Consider the following 13,270-nt stretch of genomic DNA (forward strand, 5'->3'; position numbering starts at 1 on the left):
GGCACAGAGCGGCTCTCATCACTGCAGCGCTGTCTGAATGTTAATAGATTCGCACCCACTGGCTCTTAAGGGCTAATGCTTGCCAATTCCCACATTTCCACAAAGACGCAGTGATGCAACAAATTGGAAAGACTAAAACAAACAGGGCCTATTCTTCCTCAGGAGTAGCAGTTAAAAATGCTGTGTAACTGGTCATTTCCCCCAAATACTTTTTGTTTAATTACACTATGGTTTAATTTGTGATTTTGTTACCAAGGGTCAAAACAAAACAACCATATTTTCAGGTGGATATATAAATAATTTAATTTTGCCAATATTCCAACGACACAAACTCCATGCAGAATATGAAATAAATCAAATTATCTGTAACCTCTCAAACATTGTAGGCTTCAAATGTAATGGACACTCTTCAATGTCTCTAAACACCTCCATCTGGTGGATGCATGCATGAAACAATGTGTTTAATCTGAACATAACATAATTTTACAGTGTTTGAACTTTTGCAGGGAGAAATGTCAGACACATTGACAGACTGAGAGCTATTCACTTGTAACTAATGGAGAGGTATTGAGAGGTACCTTGAAAATGCCTGCAATCAGAGTATTTTGCTCACTGTGAAAATAAGTGCCCTTGAGGCACATATTGACTCTTACTGGGCTCTCACTGGCTGTATGAGAATCCACATTGTTATAGCTTTGAATCAGCAAAGGTTTTAGAGGTGGAGTGAGCTCAGCCGGGTTCATTCCGGGAATTGTCTGCCCCGCCTGGCTGCATGCAGTTCTTAACCTGCCCAACGCGGTTGCACAACTATAAGCTAGGTTTTGATTTATGTTGTGAAATTAAGCTAGGCTCTTTAACATGTTTGGCTTTTCACAGCTGTGTGTCTTCTCACTTCACTCAAATGTTAAGACAATTGCCAAACATATTATGTTAAAAAGACAGGAAGAACAGAAGTCGTTGTAAAAAAACAGGACGGAGCTCTTTTTTTGTTCAATCCAGTTTTGTTGTGTACAAAAAGGGCCTGGGAAAAAAGTTGTTATTCTTTTTCCTTAATGTGTTTTTAGAGAGCTAACTTTGGTTGTTTGCAGTGATAAAAGTATGAATTAGTTTGAATAATAACAAGTTATTATTTCTATATAGTACTGTACAATTCCCCCATAATTTTGGCAGAATTACAATAACTGTGCTCTAAAAGCTCAACGCACTGAATGCTGACTCAGTTTGGTAAAAGCAGCCATGTTCAGTTAGAGATGTCTACCTTTATAGTTCAAATGTCCTAAAATGTTTGGTAAACAATAAATAAATACATTTACCGTTACCAGGACAAAACTGCATTTGTGACTTTATTTCCTTTACTGTTTGTGTGCTGAATGAAAAACTATTTTTATCTTTTCATGTAAGCGGTCCTTCATGAGAAAAATTATAAAAGAAAATATGATAGGACAGAAATACTTTATATGGTGGTGGATAACAGTGTACTGGATGTGTACTGGGGATCCTGTCAGTGCACCGTCCTTTTGAAGCGGTCTCTCTGCACAGCACGGGTCCTCCTCTGTCTGTCTGCGATGCTGTTGCTGAGGCTCTGTTTCAGGGCAGGGAGGACCACCCCAGAGTGAGAGGGTCCGGACCTGGGACAGAACATATGTAGATTTAACTGAGGGGGCCAAGATGGCTTTTTGAGCATGCAGTCAGTGCAAAATGATGGAACAGTTGTCCATAGAAACAGATTTACGTACGGCTTTTCGGGAAATGTTTGAAGGCCAAGTTTCGGAAATGTCTTTTCTTTTGTGACTTTGCTGACAGGTACAACAAAAAAGAGAAAACCTAATCACAACTGTGGTCGTTTTTTTTTTAAGGAATCCTATATATTGATGAAGATTACAGTAATAAAATTGTCTGTCACTTTACCGGGTTCCGTCCACAAGGAAGGCCTTGGTCAGGATGTAGTTCTCTGGGGTGATTTTTTTGCTCAAAACAATATCTCTCAGCAACGCCTTCACACGTATAATCTTTAAAGAAAGGCGGTTGTTATAAAGCCATTAAAAATGTCCAAAAAAAATTAGAAAGAAAATAATATAGATGATTATTATGTGATGAAGGGCACTTACTTCCTGAGACTGTAAGCTGTTAGCGTTGTAGAGCTGCCGAATGATGACCTCACATTCCTGCAGGGTGGGGGCTCGCGGCGGATGGGAGGGGTTGCTGTGGATTCGTAGAGGTTGTAATGAGGTGATGAGCCCCCCCTTCATCTCTAGGCTGGGCTCCTGCCTGGCACATCCCAGAATGTCGCTGCTATCTCCAAGGCTGCACAAGTAGTCAGTGAGATCACATCATCAATCAATGTTGAAGGCAGTTCAAGACTTCCATTCCATGGCCTTGATTGTAAGGCGATACCAGATGTACCAAATCAAGGTGCATAAAATAATGTATATTTTGCACATTTATTTGACAAATCTAATATTACTTCGACATCTCTTTTAAATGACTGTTTCAAAAGTTGGCTGCACTACAGTTGAACCAATGGGTCGTTGATTAAGGCCCCGTCCACACGGAGACGAAACGGAGACGAAAACTAACCGAATTAGATATCAAAAAAGTCTTCCGTCCACACGGAATCGGCTCAAGAAACGTGTCCATCCACACGAGACCGCTCGACCCGCTGGGCAGCTGTAGTACATATGCCGGGCCTGTAAGTGGCGCTGGGGTCGGCAACCCGCGGCTCTTTAAGCCCTCCACTCTGGCTCCCTGGAGCTTAGACAAAAATAAGAAGGAAATACAATAAAAATATTTGTAGGACTATTTATATTTTGTTGCACGGTTGAAAATGTTTCGTATCTTGTATTTTGAGGTGATACTGTGACACATAAATAAAAAAACAAAACGGTTTTAATTAGGTCAACTAAAATATGCGTCATATCCTGCTGGTGCGGACCAGCGCCTTTTCTTGCAGGTGAATAACCTGACCCCCGGCTCGATGAGCGAACTATGGATAAATCAAAGAAAAAGAAAAGTATCGGAGGAACACAGAGGGTTTAATTCTGCGTGGACAGAGTTATCTGCTTTCACAGCAAACGATGCTGGCTTACCGGTATGTTTGATATGTAGAGAGAAGTTGTTAAAGGTGCTGCAGCCTTTACGTATTGGAGGGAAAACACGGAAGAGGAACACCGCTGACGATCTTCAGTCATAATTCAATCCGTTAACTCTTTTTAGGGTGCAGCTATACGTTTTATTTATTTCAAAGTGGGCTCATTTTAATTATATTAATTTTCTTCAAATGTGCAGGGGACTCCCCAAGTGCTGTGTTGATTTATTTTGAAGTAGGCCTGTGTATTTTTTTAATTCTCCTTATAAGAGTTATTTGTTTATTATTAGAGGTAAACAGTTTTCTACAATGTAATAAATGATAAATGAAAAAAAACTGTAGTTTTTGTCTATGATATAACAATATATAAAACTTTATAAGCAATCAATCTATTAAATATGTTTTGCGGCTCCAGACAAAAACAATTGGTGGAAAAGGGGGCAAAATGGCTCTTTTGGTCAAAAAGGTTGCAGACCCCTGGTATAGGGCGTACACACGGAGCCGCAAGCGTTTCGTCTCCAGACCTACTTTGGGAGCCGTTATCAAAGCATATCGGATTCGGGCTCCGAATCCGCGTTTCTGTGTCGGCCTCGTGTGGACGAACCGTCTATACCAGTGGTTCTCAAATGGGGGTACGCGGACCCCTAGGGGTACGTTGGAGTACTGCAGGGGGTACGTGAGATTTATTTTTATGTTAATGAAAAAAAACGTAATTAATGCATTTAAACAAACTACTAATAGTACATTAACTACTTTATTCAAAGGTTTACAGTAATTCTGGATAATAAAATGGGAACAATAAACGGGGCGCTCTCTTTTCCTCTCCCTCTCCTGACAGCCCGTCAGTCTCGTGCAGCTCGCTGAACCTGTAATAAGTGACCCGACAGTAAAGAATAAATATATGTATAACTAGTTTAGCTAGTTCCAGAGATAAACTAGCTAAGTGTGTTAGGTCTAACTCTTAGTGTATTTTGCTCCGCTCAACGGTCCGTCACAGCGGACGGAGCTGTGATCATGCGCTGATCAGGGGGTACTTGGCTGAATTTTTTTTTCAAAGGGGGTACATTATTGAAAAAAGTTTGAGAACCACTGGTCTATACGATAGAGAACTTTAGCGGATTCAACTGATATCGTCTCCGTGTGGACGGGGCCTTATAAACGTACACTTAAGCAAACCCAGATAAGAAATCTAAAAACAAAAATATGCAAGAGAGCTAGGAACACTTTGCATTCAACTAATTACAATGTACTTATTTTTCTAAATGTTAGTAAAGAAGACTCCCATATCATATAATTGAAGAAGCTACGAGCATGGGATTAAAATGGGAACTAATGATATACCTACTTTAGAGTTGACTTTTAAAACAGTGAAATATGTCAGCATTAAAACCATAAGCTCCACACTACTTTGTGAACTGTTTTTCTTCACACACTGTGGATGTGGTGCACCACTCTGACTGTGGTTATAATCCGTGTGAATTACGTTTTCTTACACGCTACTTCAAACATTTCATATATCAGTGTTTCCCCTATATGCAAACAGCGGCGGCACAGCGCAAAAAAAAAAAATGGTACGGGTACAATAAAAAAATTATAAGTGCCGCCCCCTAGCACTCGCGGCAACTTTTCGCGCCACCGATACGCGGGAAAGCTGTCATTTTCAGAGCTGAAGGAAAGCTGCCTGACAAGACAGACAACAGCAAGTTGAAGCAGACATGACTTTATTTGGACACAATCACCTCAAGAAGAAGGTCATAACGCCATAAATGTAAGTTATTATAATTTAAAATGTTGTTTCATTTAGATTAAGTAAATTAATACTTTGATAAAAGCCTACAGTTAAGAATGAATGACAGCTAGCTAACTTAGCTAGTTAACACCCAGTGTAATAGATTGTTCATCACATCTTATGTTATTTCTTATTTTCAGATGAGTTTAAAAGGCTGGATTGTCAGCAAACGAAAGAGAAGTGATGATCGTGGTGATGAGGAGGAGGTTAGTTGGGTGAAGTTAGGGAGGTGGGTCTCTGTTGTCTGGCAGCAATGTTTTGAAAGGGGAGCAAATGGATACACACTTTTTGGGAAATAGTTTTTAAGTAGTTGTTTAAATTTACAATTGTATTGACTGATATCTCGTACTAGACCGGACATGCGATGAGAGTAGGCCAGAGCAGAGGAGGTGAAGGAGCAGGTAAGGATAGAAGAGAGGAGCAAGGTGCAGCTGCTGCTGTCAGAGGGTTAGAGGTAGGAGGATCAGAAAGAGCAGGGCACCGGCAATCAGGATTTGATCCAGGGTGGATGGAGAACCCAAGGTTCAAACCTTGGCTGTACAACACAGCTAACCATGGTGAGTATCTAACATATGGAGCAGTTAGGGGCTTGATCTCTCAGATGTTTTAACGATTATACAGTAGCCACAACCTCTTAAAGAAAAAAAATATATATCAAAGATCTTGTCCCGACAGGAATGTTCTGCCGCTTGTGCCGCCAACACAAGCAAGCACCGAAGCGGGGGGTTTCTACACGGCCATTTATTGAGGTTGGGTGCATGCTTTTCCGAAGCGACTACCTTGATAAGCATGCTGCCACTAAGCACCATCAAGAGAGTGTGAAGGCACACGCCGCACTGATTCAAGATAAAATTCACTAATACTGTAGGCCTGCTGTTTCAGTTTATTTATTTAAAAGAATGCACATTAATCAACATATCAGGTTTTACATCAATGTAAATGTGACAGATTTAGCTAGTAGACCTAAGCTAGTTTTCATCTGCAGTCCCTCAGCAGGTCAACATAGTACAAACAACACAGTAGGCTATAATACATTACAATTTTTATTTTTATTTTGTTTACCTTTCAACAGGGTCCTCAGTGCTGGTCGCCTTTGACCCAGTTATCACCCTTGAACACGAAGCGGTGATTGGTGGTTTTAAGTGCCTCTACCACCTCACGAAAAAAGAACATGCTCACCATACGAATTATGCTGACCTTTTGGAGCTCGCAGAACTACTTGGCTGCCAGTATTTTTGAGAAGTTAAAGGTAAGTTAATGCTTTCTTTAATCAACTTCATCACAAAAAAAGTGTGCAATATTTAATCTTAAATGCATTTGTTTTCTTTAAGATCGGGAAGAACAACTACACATCTCACCGAATCATCGATGAGATGTTAGAAATCCTGGGCAGTGTCGTTGGCAAACATCAGTGCTTCTGTGGCAATTGGGCTTGAGGTGGACGAGACCACAGATGTGTCTGTGAAGAAGCAGCTCGATGTTCACGTTAGGTATAATTTTATTCCAAGAATGACAACAATTAAGACTTAAAATAATTTTGAATGACGTGTCTTTATTATGTTTAATATAGTCTTGCATAGCCAGACCTAGGAACCTGGGACCTGGGAAACGCTCTATTTCTTTAAACCAATCACAGTTGGTTGGCGGTTGCTAGCTTGTTGTTCTTTCACATAGTCTGGATTGAATCTGATCGGGGCAACAACATATTCCACCGCCACTGATTGGGTAGTAATAATAAACAAATAAGGCTTATCCCAAAAACCTACATCTGTTGAGTCAGTCTGACTGTTTAATATGTTCATCAGATACATGGACAAAAATGGGCTGCTTTACAGCCAATTTCTGGACCTGGTGACAGTCAGCGATGGCAGAGCTGACACCATAGTCAAGGCAATAAGAACGATCCTGACAAAAAAGAACATTCCCACCCAGAGGATTTATGGCCTGGGGACAGATGGAGCAGCTGTCATGACTGGTATGAACTAACAACAAAAACAAGGTTGATATTCACTGCAGCTTAAAAACTAAATCATGTTTGTCCTGAAACAGGGAGAGTGAATGGAGTGGCCAAGCAGCTACAGGACACCTTCCCATGGATGGTGTCGGTTGCATGTGCAGCACACCGCCTCACCCTGTGCTGCAAGGACGCCTCATCAGGAGTGGCTTACATGAACTCCTTCAGGGACCTTCTACAGCAGCTACACGTGTACTTCAGGAACAGTGCGAATCGCACAGCTGTACTCCAGGCTGCAGCAGAGTGCTTGGGCCTGGATAACTTGAAAGTGAAGGTAATTTAAAAGGGAAAAAACATCTTCCATATTTGACACCTGATATGACTTAATATGCTTTCATCTTGTGGCTCTAAATATTTTTAGGAAGTGAAGGACTCACGCTGGCTTTCGCAAGCCATGGCTGTTTCCAACCTACAGTGGAACCTGACCGCTGTCCTAGCAGCCTTGGCTGAGGAGACGTAGCATAAGAAATGCCCAACATCCAAGGGGTTGTATGGCTTTCTGGCCACCTACCGCTTTGTGGCATCGGTCTACCTGCAAGCAGATGTGCTGCCACATATCAGCAGGCTGTCAAGGCTGTTCCAGAAGGAAAATGTCAACTTCCTTGCTCTGAAAGTGCAGGTATACTTTCCAATGTTTTATTTTTGACACCACTGTCCATACACTGCTCATACTAACCAGATATCTGCTGCTGCTGCATTTACACCTTCTCTGTCTTTGTTATTAGGTCCCTGTGACAATGGCCTGCCTCTGAGCAATTAAAGATGCTAGAGACCATCAGCCACCAGGGTCTTTCCTTTCAAAGCTCCACGCAGACCTGGACAACCCTGTGGGACTTGGGGCTTACAGTATTGTCCATGAGGAGGAGAGGAACAAGAGAGGGACAAGAGAGGGACAAGAAAGGGACTGACCAGGGAAGAGCTCTGGGGCCAGATCAGGAGCCAGATATGTTTGTTTTAGATTTAGCATTTAGCAGACGCTTCTACTCACCAGAACTCACAAGTATATCTCCTTTCTAAACAAGCGACTAAGAGCATAATCTAGAGCTAAAGTCAAAGTGCAATCGTAGCAAACAATAATACAAAAGGTGCTTAAGAGGGAGGATCCTGTTAATACTAGATGCCTATTAAGTGGTTTGAATATGGACACAAGTTTCAGTTTAATAATCTGTTGTTGTTATGGTTAGGTGATGAATCCATATTTCGATGGCCTGCTGGAGAGCAGGTTCCAGAATCTGGAATCTGAATTTATTGTTCCTGAATTTACGTAGCCAATTTGCAGCTCCTTGCCGGCAAATTTCTACAGGCTGACTGTAATGAGGTGCTGCAGGAATGGTCCTCTTTTAAACAGCAGCTGATAGTTGGGCCATTCAAGGTATCATAATGAATTACAGTAACATTCCTTTTCAGGAGTTCTATAGCCTGGATTGATGTTCATGTTGTGTTTCATGTGTTTCAGGACTTGGATCAGCAGCAGGTGATGCAGGAACTGGCATCAGAGGTGGGTGAATGGGGGCTGCTTTACCCATCCACATCCACTTGTCTGTTGATTATTATGTTTGTATTTACAGGTGAAGACTGACTTGAGAAATCGCTTGCAGGGGGAACACCTTGCCACCTGTATGCGATTGAGCATCAATGGCCCCCCAACCAGAGACTTTCCCTTTAGGAGAGCCTTAGAGCTATTCTTTAAGACCCCCAGAAAAATAAAGTGCTCTCAGGCAGGATGCCAACTGTGCCATCATCACTAAATCGAATCAAGTCAAGTCATTTTATGTATAGAGCATAACAAAAACATATATGGATCAAGAAACAAGGCAGGACAAATGATATATGAGAGAAAAACTAAGGAAGTAAACCCCTTGGCAGAACCCAAGATATTCAAGTCACTGGGGCAGTGGAACGAAGTGGAGACATTTGGCACATTCATTACTACTGTAGGTGCCATGCTCTTTTGACACCTGATATTAAACAAAAAAATTGCCAGATGAAAGTGATGTAAATGAACAACAAAAATAAAATAAGTTACATATGTGACCTGCTCCATCGAAATCAGTCGCATTGACCCGAAGACACATTTTGAGTTGTATACACGGTTGGAAAGAGGATATTCCTAGCTTTCTAATGATATCAGGATTGTTTTTGTACTCCAAATATTAAGCGAAATATGTCACATTATATAATGACTGTCACAGAGTCCTCATTTTGAGAAAAAGGCCTTTAAAGTTTCCTCTTCTCTGGAATCCATCGATCTGATTGATTATTAGTGGAGCAAATGATCAAAATACTACGGAGGGAAGATATTTTCGTTTGGAGGGGAAGCTCGCGAGTGTGTGTGTATACGTGTGTGCGTGTGTGTGTTTGTGTATTTTTGCGTTTGTGTGTATTGTGTTTGTTTCCCGGGGGAAACCCTCACGAGAAACACCGGCTGTTGTTGTGCCTGCTGTGGCGTTAAATTACTCCGTTCTCCGCTTGTAATTATGCCGTTACAAGCTTCAAAGTTATATTTATCATCTGAATTTGCCGAAACAAGTTTAATATTCTGAAAGCCAAGACTCTGTTTAATTTAAATCAGATGAAAACAAACTGTAACGGATCCTGCCGTGTTATCTATGATTACTTTACTCTTACATTCATAATGTCAGCCGGAGGGAGGGGGGCGGCGCTGCTGGAAGAGCAGAGTGCGAGTGAGAGGTGCCTGTCTTCGTCCCTTCACAAGCTTCAAAAATGTACTTATCGTGTGATTTTGGAAATAAAAGTTTCATATTCTGAAAGCCAAGACTTGGTTTGTTTAAAATCAAACAAAACACCCGAACCCTGAAAAAATAGTTTTTTACGTAAATCCACGTTTATTCTGAAATGAGCCGTTGCGACTTCCGACTGATTTCGATAGAGCGGGTCACATATATGTGTTATTGGCTATACTGTAGGTATGTTAAATTATTTGATTATTAAAATGTAAAACGATCTTTTCCATATGGGTGTTTAGAGTTAGATCTAGTCTCTAGTCATTGTGTGCTCAAAGTGCACCAGATTGAAGCATTTTATATTAAAATGTAAAAAATAATCTTCCCGGGGGGGCATACCCCCGGACCCCCCTAGAGGATGTGATGTCCAACCACCAATTACAAAATGTGCATACAATACTGAATACATTTGAAGCCTTTAATGATGTATGTGTCTTTCTTGTGCTGGCAGACACATATAAACACAATGGCGGGGCGCACTTCGCACGCGCACACACACTTAAAATGTCCACACGCTCCACGCTCACATTTTGCTGGGCCTGCGTGCCTTAGCACCACTGCTATGACTCCATCCTAGGGGATACACTGTATATATTCATATCTTTTTGTAAAACTATGATAAAACTTGGGCTGAATTACTGTGACACAAACGTATGAGCTTATCTGCTGTACCTGTGTGAAATGAAAACATGTTTTGTCAGCACATCTAGGTTATTTTATGATTTGTTTGAAATTCTTTAAACACTTCAAATCTTATCACACTCGACGGTACTGAGGCAGGTAGGCGGTTAAGTATTGAATCAGATTGAAATGTAGAATGCAGAATTTCACCTCAGTGCTTGGTCCTGTGTGGGTCGAGTGTCCTGCAGCGTCTCCTCCAGGTAGAGTCCCGTACGGGCTTCACTTCCCTGAGTGGGGGGTCTGATGCCTCGCTGACTTTGTGTCACTCCTATGAGAAAATAATCAGAATTCCTGTATTAGTCCTACAGCAGGGAGATGTCCATCGTTACAGTGAAGGGGACAGTGCAGACAAAAAGGAAAATAAATAAATTACATATTCAAGGTAAAAAATAAGAAGCAGCTTTAAGAACGCAAGTAAATAAACATATAAAAGTATTAGCGGCAAGTAAAAAAAAAGGACCCATTATTAAGATCATTATAAATTGTCATCTGTCTTTCACTTGTCCTTTTATATCAGATAGTTACAACTAGAACATTTCAGTTATTTTGCAAATCCAATACCAACGTTTATCATCCCACAGGCATACGAATGTTAAACACCTGCACTTTTGAAAGAACATATAGCATTCATCTGTTTGCAAATCATATATATCAATATTCCAATTACTGTATAGACTATTCTGCACAGTTTCTATTCTATTCTGTTTCTATTCTATTTTATTTACTTGTACTATTTCATCTGTTTTATTGTGTTGCATTTTCATTGTCATAACTACATTGTAGCTATGCACACATGACAATAAAAGCCTTGAAACTTGAAACAATTAGAATCTTTTTCTGCACATTCTGAAGCTGCATTTGAACTTTTTGACAATACAACATTTACATTGTGAGATGTGTCATCTGCCAGAGATTTGGCCATACTGTAAACACCAAGATAATGTCCCTTTAATGACTGGTTGTTTTGTATATATTTATCTCAGAATGTAAAAGTACATATACCATGTTAGAATATTTGATCAACATTGTCCACTACTTTCAACTCTTCCAATCTAGCAAGAAACACACAAGCAAAATCAAACTGTAATCCAGGATCACATCTTACCTTTTCTACAGGACTTGGGAGGCTCCATTATCATCTTAAACTGCAACTCTGCAACATTAAAATAGGATTAGTTTGCGACATACTGTAGGTACAATGTTGAAACACAGTCCCGACATACAGGCGTGTTTCCATAGGGGCCTGAAGGCTGTGACAGTGTGCAGACAGAGAGGGGAGCTTCCTGGTGGGTGGTGAGGTGCATTTATGTGACCTGTTCAGTAAAGTGACACTAGATATGTGTCCACCTCCCACTGAGAGACCATCAAAACCCTGGAGTTGTATGGGACCACTGTTCCTGGATTGAGTGTCTTTCTTTTCAGCACCCTATCAGTAGACAGTCAGGGAGTGCCATTAACATCGATGCATTACAAGAAGGGTGGTTAGACATAACAACAGGAACTTTTAAATGGGAAAATAATAGGGATAAGGATTGTTCTTATTAATTGGCTCTGGGCCATTTGTCCAAAAAGTACCAGTTGTATTGATTATATCAATTTACTCTTGGAAACAATAAGGTATAATGTTTCTTCTCACCTTAAAAAAATCAACAACTCCTGCAAAGTGAAAGAGGTTAAATTAAAGAGGTCACACTTTTAGATATTTAGTTTTCCTTTATTTTTATATAATAGTTGTATTACTATTTAATCATGTTTTCCCTTCTGAAAAGCACTTTATAACCAGCTTCAGTTTTGAGAAACGTTTTACTTTACTCTACTGATATTATAATGGTATATTATAATGTTCTAGCTAACACAGCATACACTAATTTACAGGACTATGATTCAACTGTCAAAAAATACAACTATTTGTGCTTATCCCAAATTATTAGATGACATATTTAAGTGACCTCCGTTTAAGTATGAGCTATTGTGAAAAATCGAAATTCTTTGACACTAATGGCAGTGTTTCAGCTCACTGTTTTCTTCACCTTTATTCTCCCGTCTGAGATATTCTATCTCTTCATGGAGCTTCTCGAGAGTGTCCTTGTGTTGCTGCTGAAGGAACTGGATATTCCTCCGCATGGACGCGACGTGGGGGTCCGTGTCGCTGTGAGAGGACACCTCTGCTGCCTTCCACACTCGTGTGTCAGCTGGCGGGACGACAGGCAGTGGCTGCAGTTTGTTTGGAGGTAAACGCCGAGGCGAGCAAGGCTTCCCGAGGCGCCCGACCCGGGTCCATTGTGGCAGATGCCGCACCGGCGGAAGATTATGACTTGACATTGCTAACGAACCATTGTAGCCTCTTTGGCTAGCGGTGACGACCTGTTTCTGCTCGAAGTGTTCCATTAGTACAAAGAGAACAAACTACCACCATCACCTAACAGTGTTTTCTCTTGCCATTATATTCCAGTGTGGAGTTTAAAACATACATTGTTGTCTAACTATCTTGTTTCCTAAACTCTGTTGCTCGTAAACAGCTCAAGTACCCGTTGCGCTAATTTGACATGAGGCTCCACACACACAACGTTGCCATGACAACAGTTCAAATCCATTATTTGTAGCCCTGAGTCGAAGCTCACAGGTAAGATCCATTCGTCCCGCCTCCTGTATTAGGATTGGCTGCGGTATGGGTATCGTTTAAACACTGACATTTAATTGGTTGAGCTCGTTAGGGTCATTAAACTCCTAGATTCTGAGTCCTGAGTTCTGGATTTCGTCACTGCGGTCCTGCCTGACTCTCTTCATACTACTTCTCTGATGGCTCCCACAGGATTGTTGACATCCTCCTGGATTCATCTTCTTATTATTATTATAAACATGCATTTCCAAACATTTGGACTATATTGTTAATGTATTATCTTTTCAATTTACACACGGCATCTGTCTGTCCGTGTGCTGTCCCATTTTCCCCTTTA

The 13,270-nt window shown here is 40.8% G+C and overlaps 1 protein-coding gene across 1 annotated transcript; it reads right to left on the minus strand.

Annotated features, from left to right (window-relative positions):
- Nucleotides 1-291: 291 nt before the first annotated feature.
- Nucleotides 292-12,868, minus strand: ccdc74b (coiled-coil domain containing 74B). The gene is made up of 7 exons (XM_034096220.1): nt 12,344-12,868; nt 11,419-11,466; nt 10,464-10,581; nt 2,109-2,304; nt 1,909-2,009; nt 1,737-1,796; nt 292-1,628 (listed from the first exon to the last, which is right to left on the minus strand). Exons 1-7 carry the CDS (start codon nt 12,699-12,701, stop codon nt 1,502-1,504), a joined length of 1,008 nt encoding a protein of 335 aa, XP_033952111.1. The 5' UTR covers nt 12,702-12,868; the 3' UTR covers nt 292-1,501.
- Between the last annotated feature and the right edge of the window lie 402 nt (nt 12,869-13,270).

The sequence above is a fragment of the Pseudochaenichthys georgianus genome, chromosome 12 (genome assembly GCF_902827115.2).
Source record: "Pseudochaenichthys georgianus chromosome 12, fPseGeo1.2, whole genome shotgun sequence".
NCBI classification, from domain to species: Eukaryota; Metazoa; Chordata; class Actinopteri; order Perciformes; family Channichthyidae; genus Pseudochaenichthys; species Pseudochaenichthys georgianus.

Excerpts from the sequence above, each read along its gene's own strand:
- ccdc74b (XM_034096220.1), bottom strand. The coding sequence starts at position 12,701 with ATGGAACACTTCGAGCAGAAACAGGTCGTCACCGCTAGCCAAAGAGGC. Across the intron at positions 2,305-10,463 it reads ACACAGGACCAAGCACTGAG|CCTTGGAGATAGCAGCGACA; the intron begins GTGAAATTCTGC and ends CTACTTGTGCAG. Across the intron at positions 1,797-1,908 it reads TTCCTTGTGGACGGAACCCG|CAAAGTCACAAAAGAAAAGA; the intron begins GTAAAGTGACAG and ends TGTACCTGTCAG.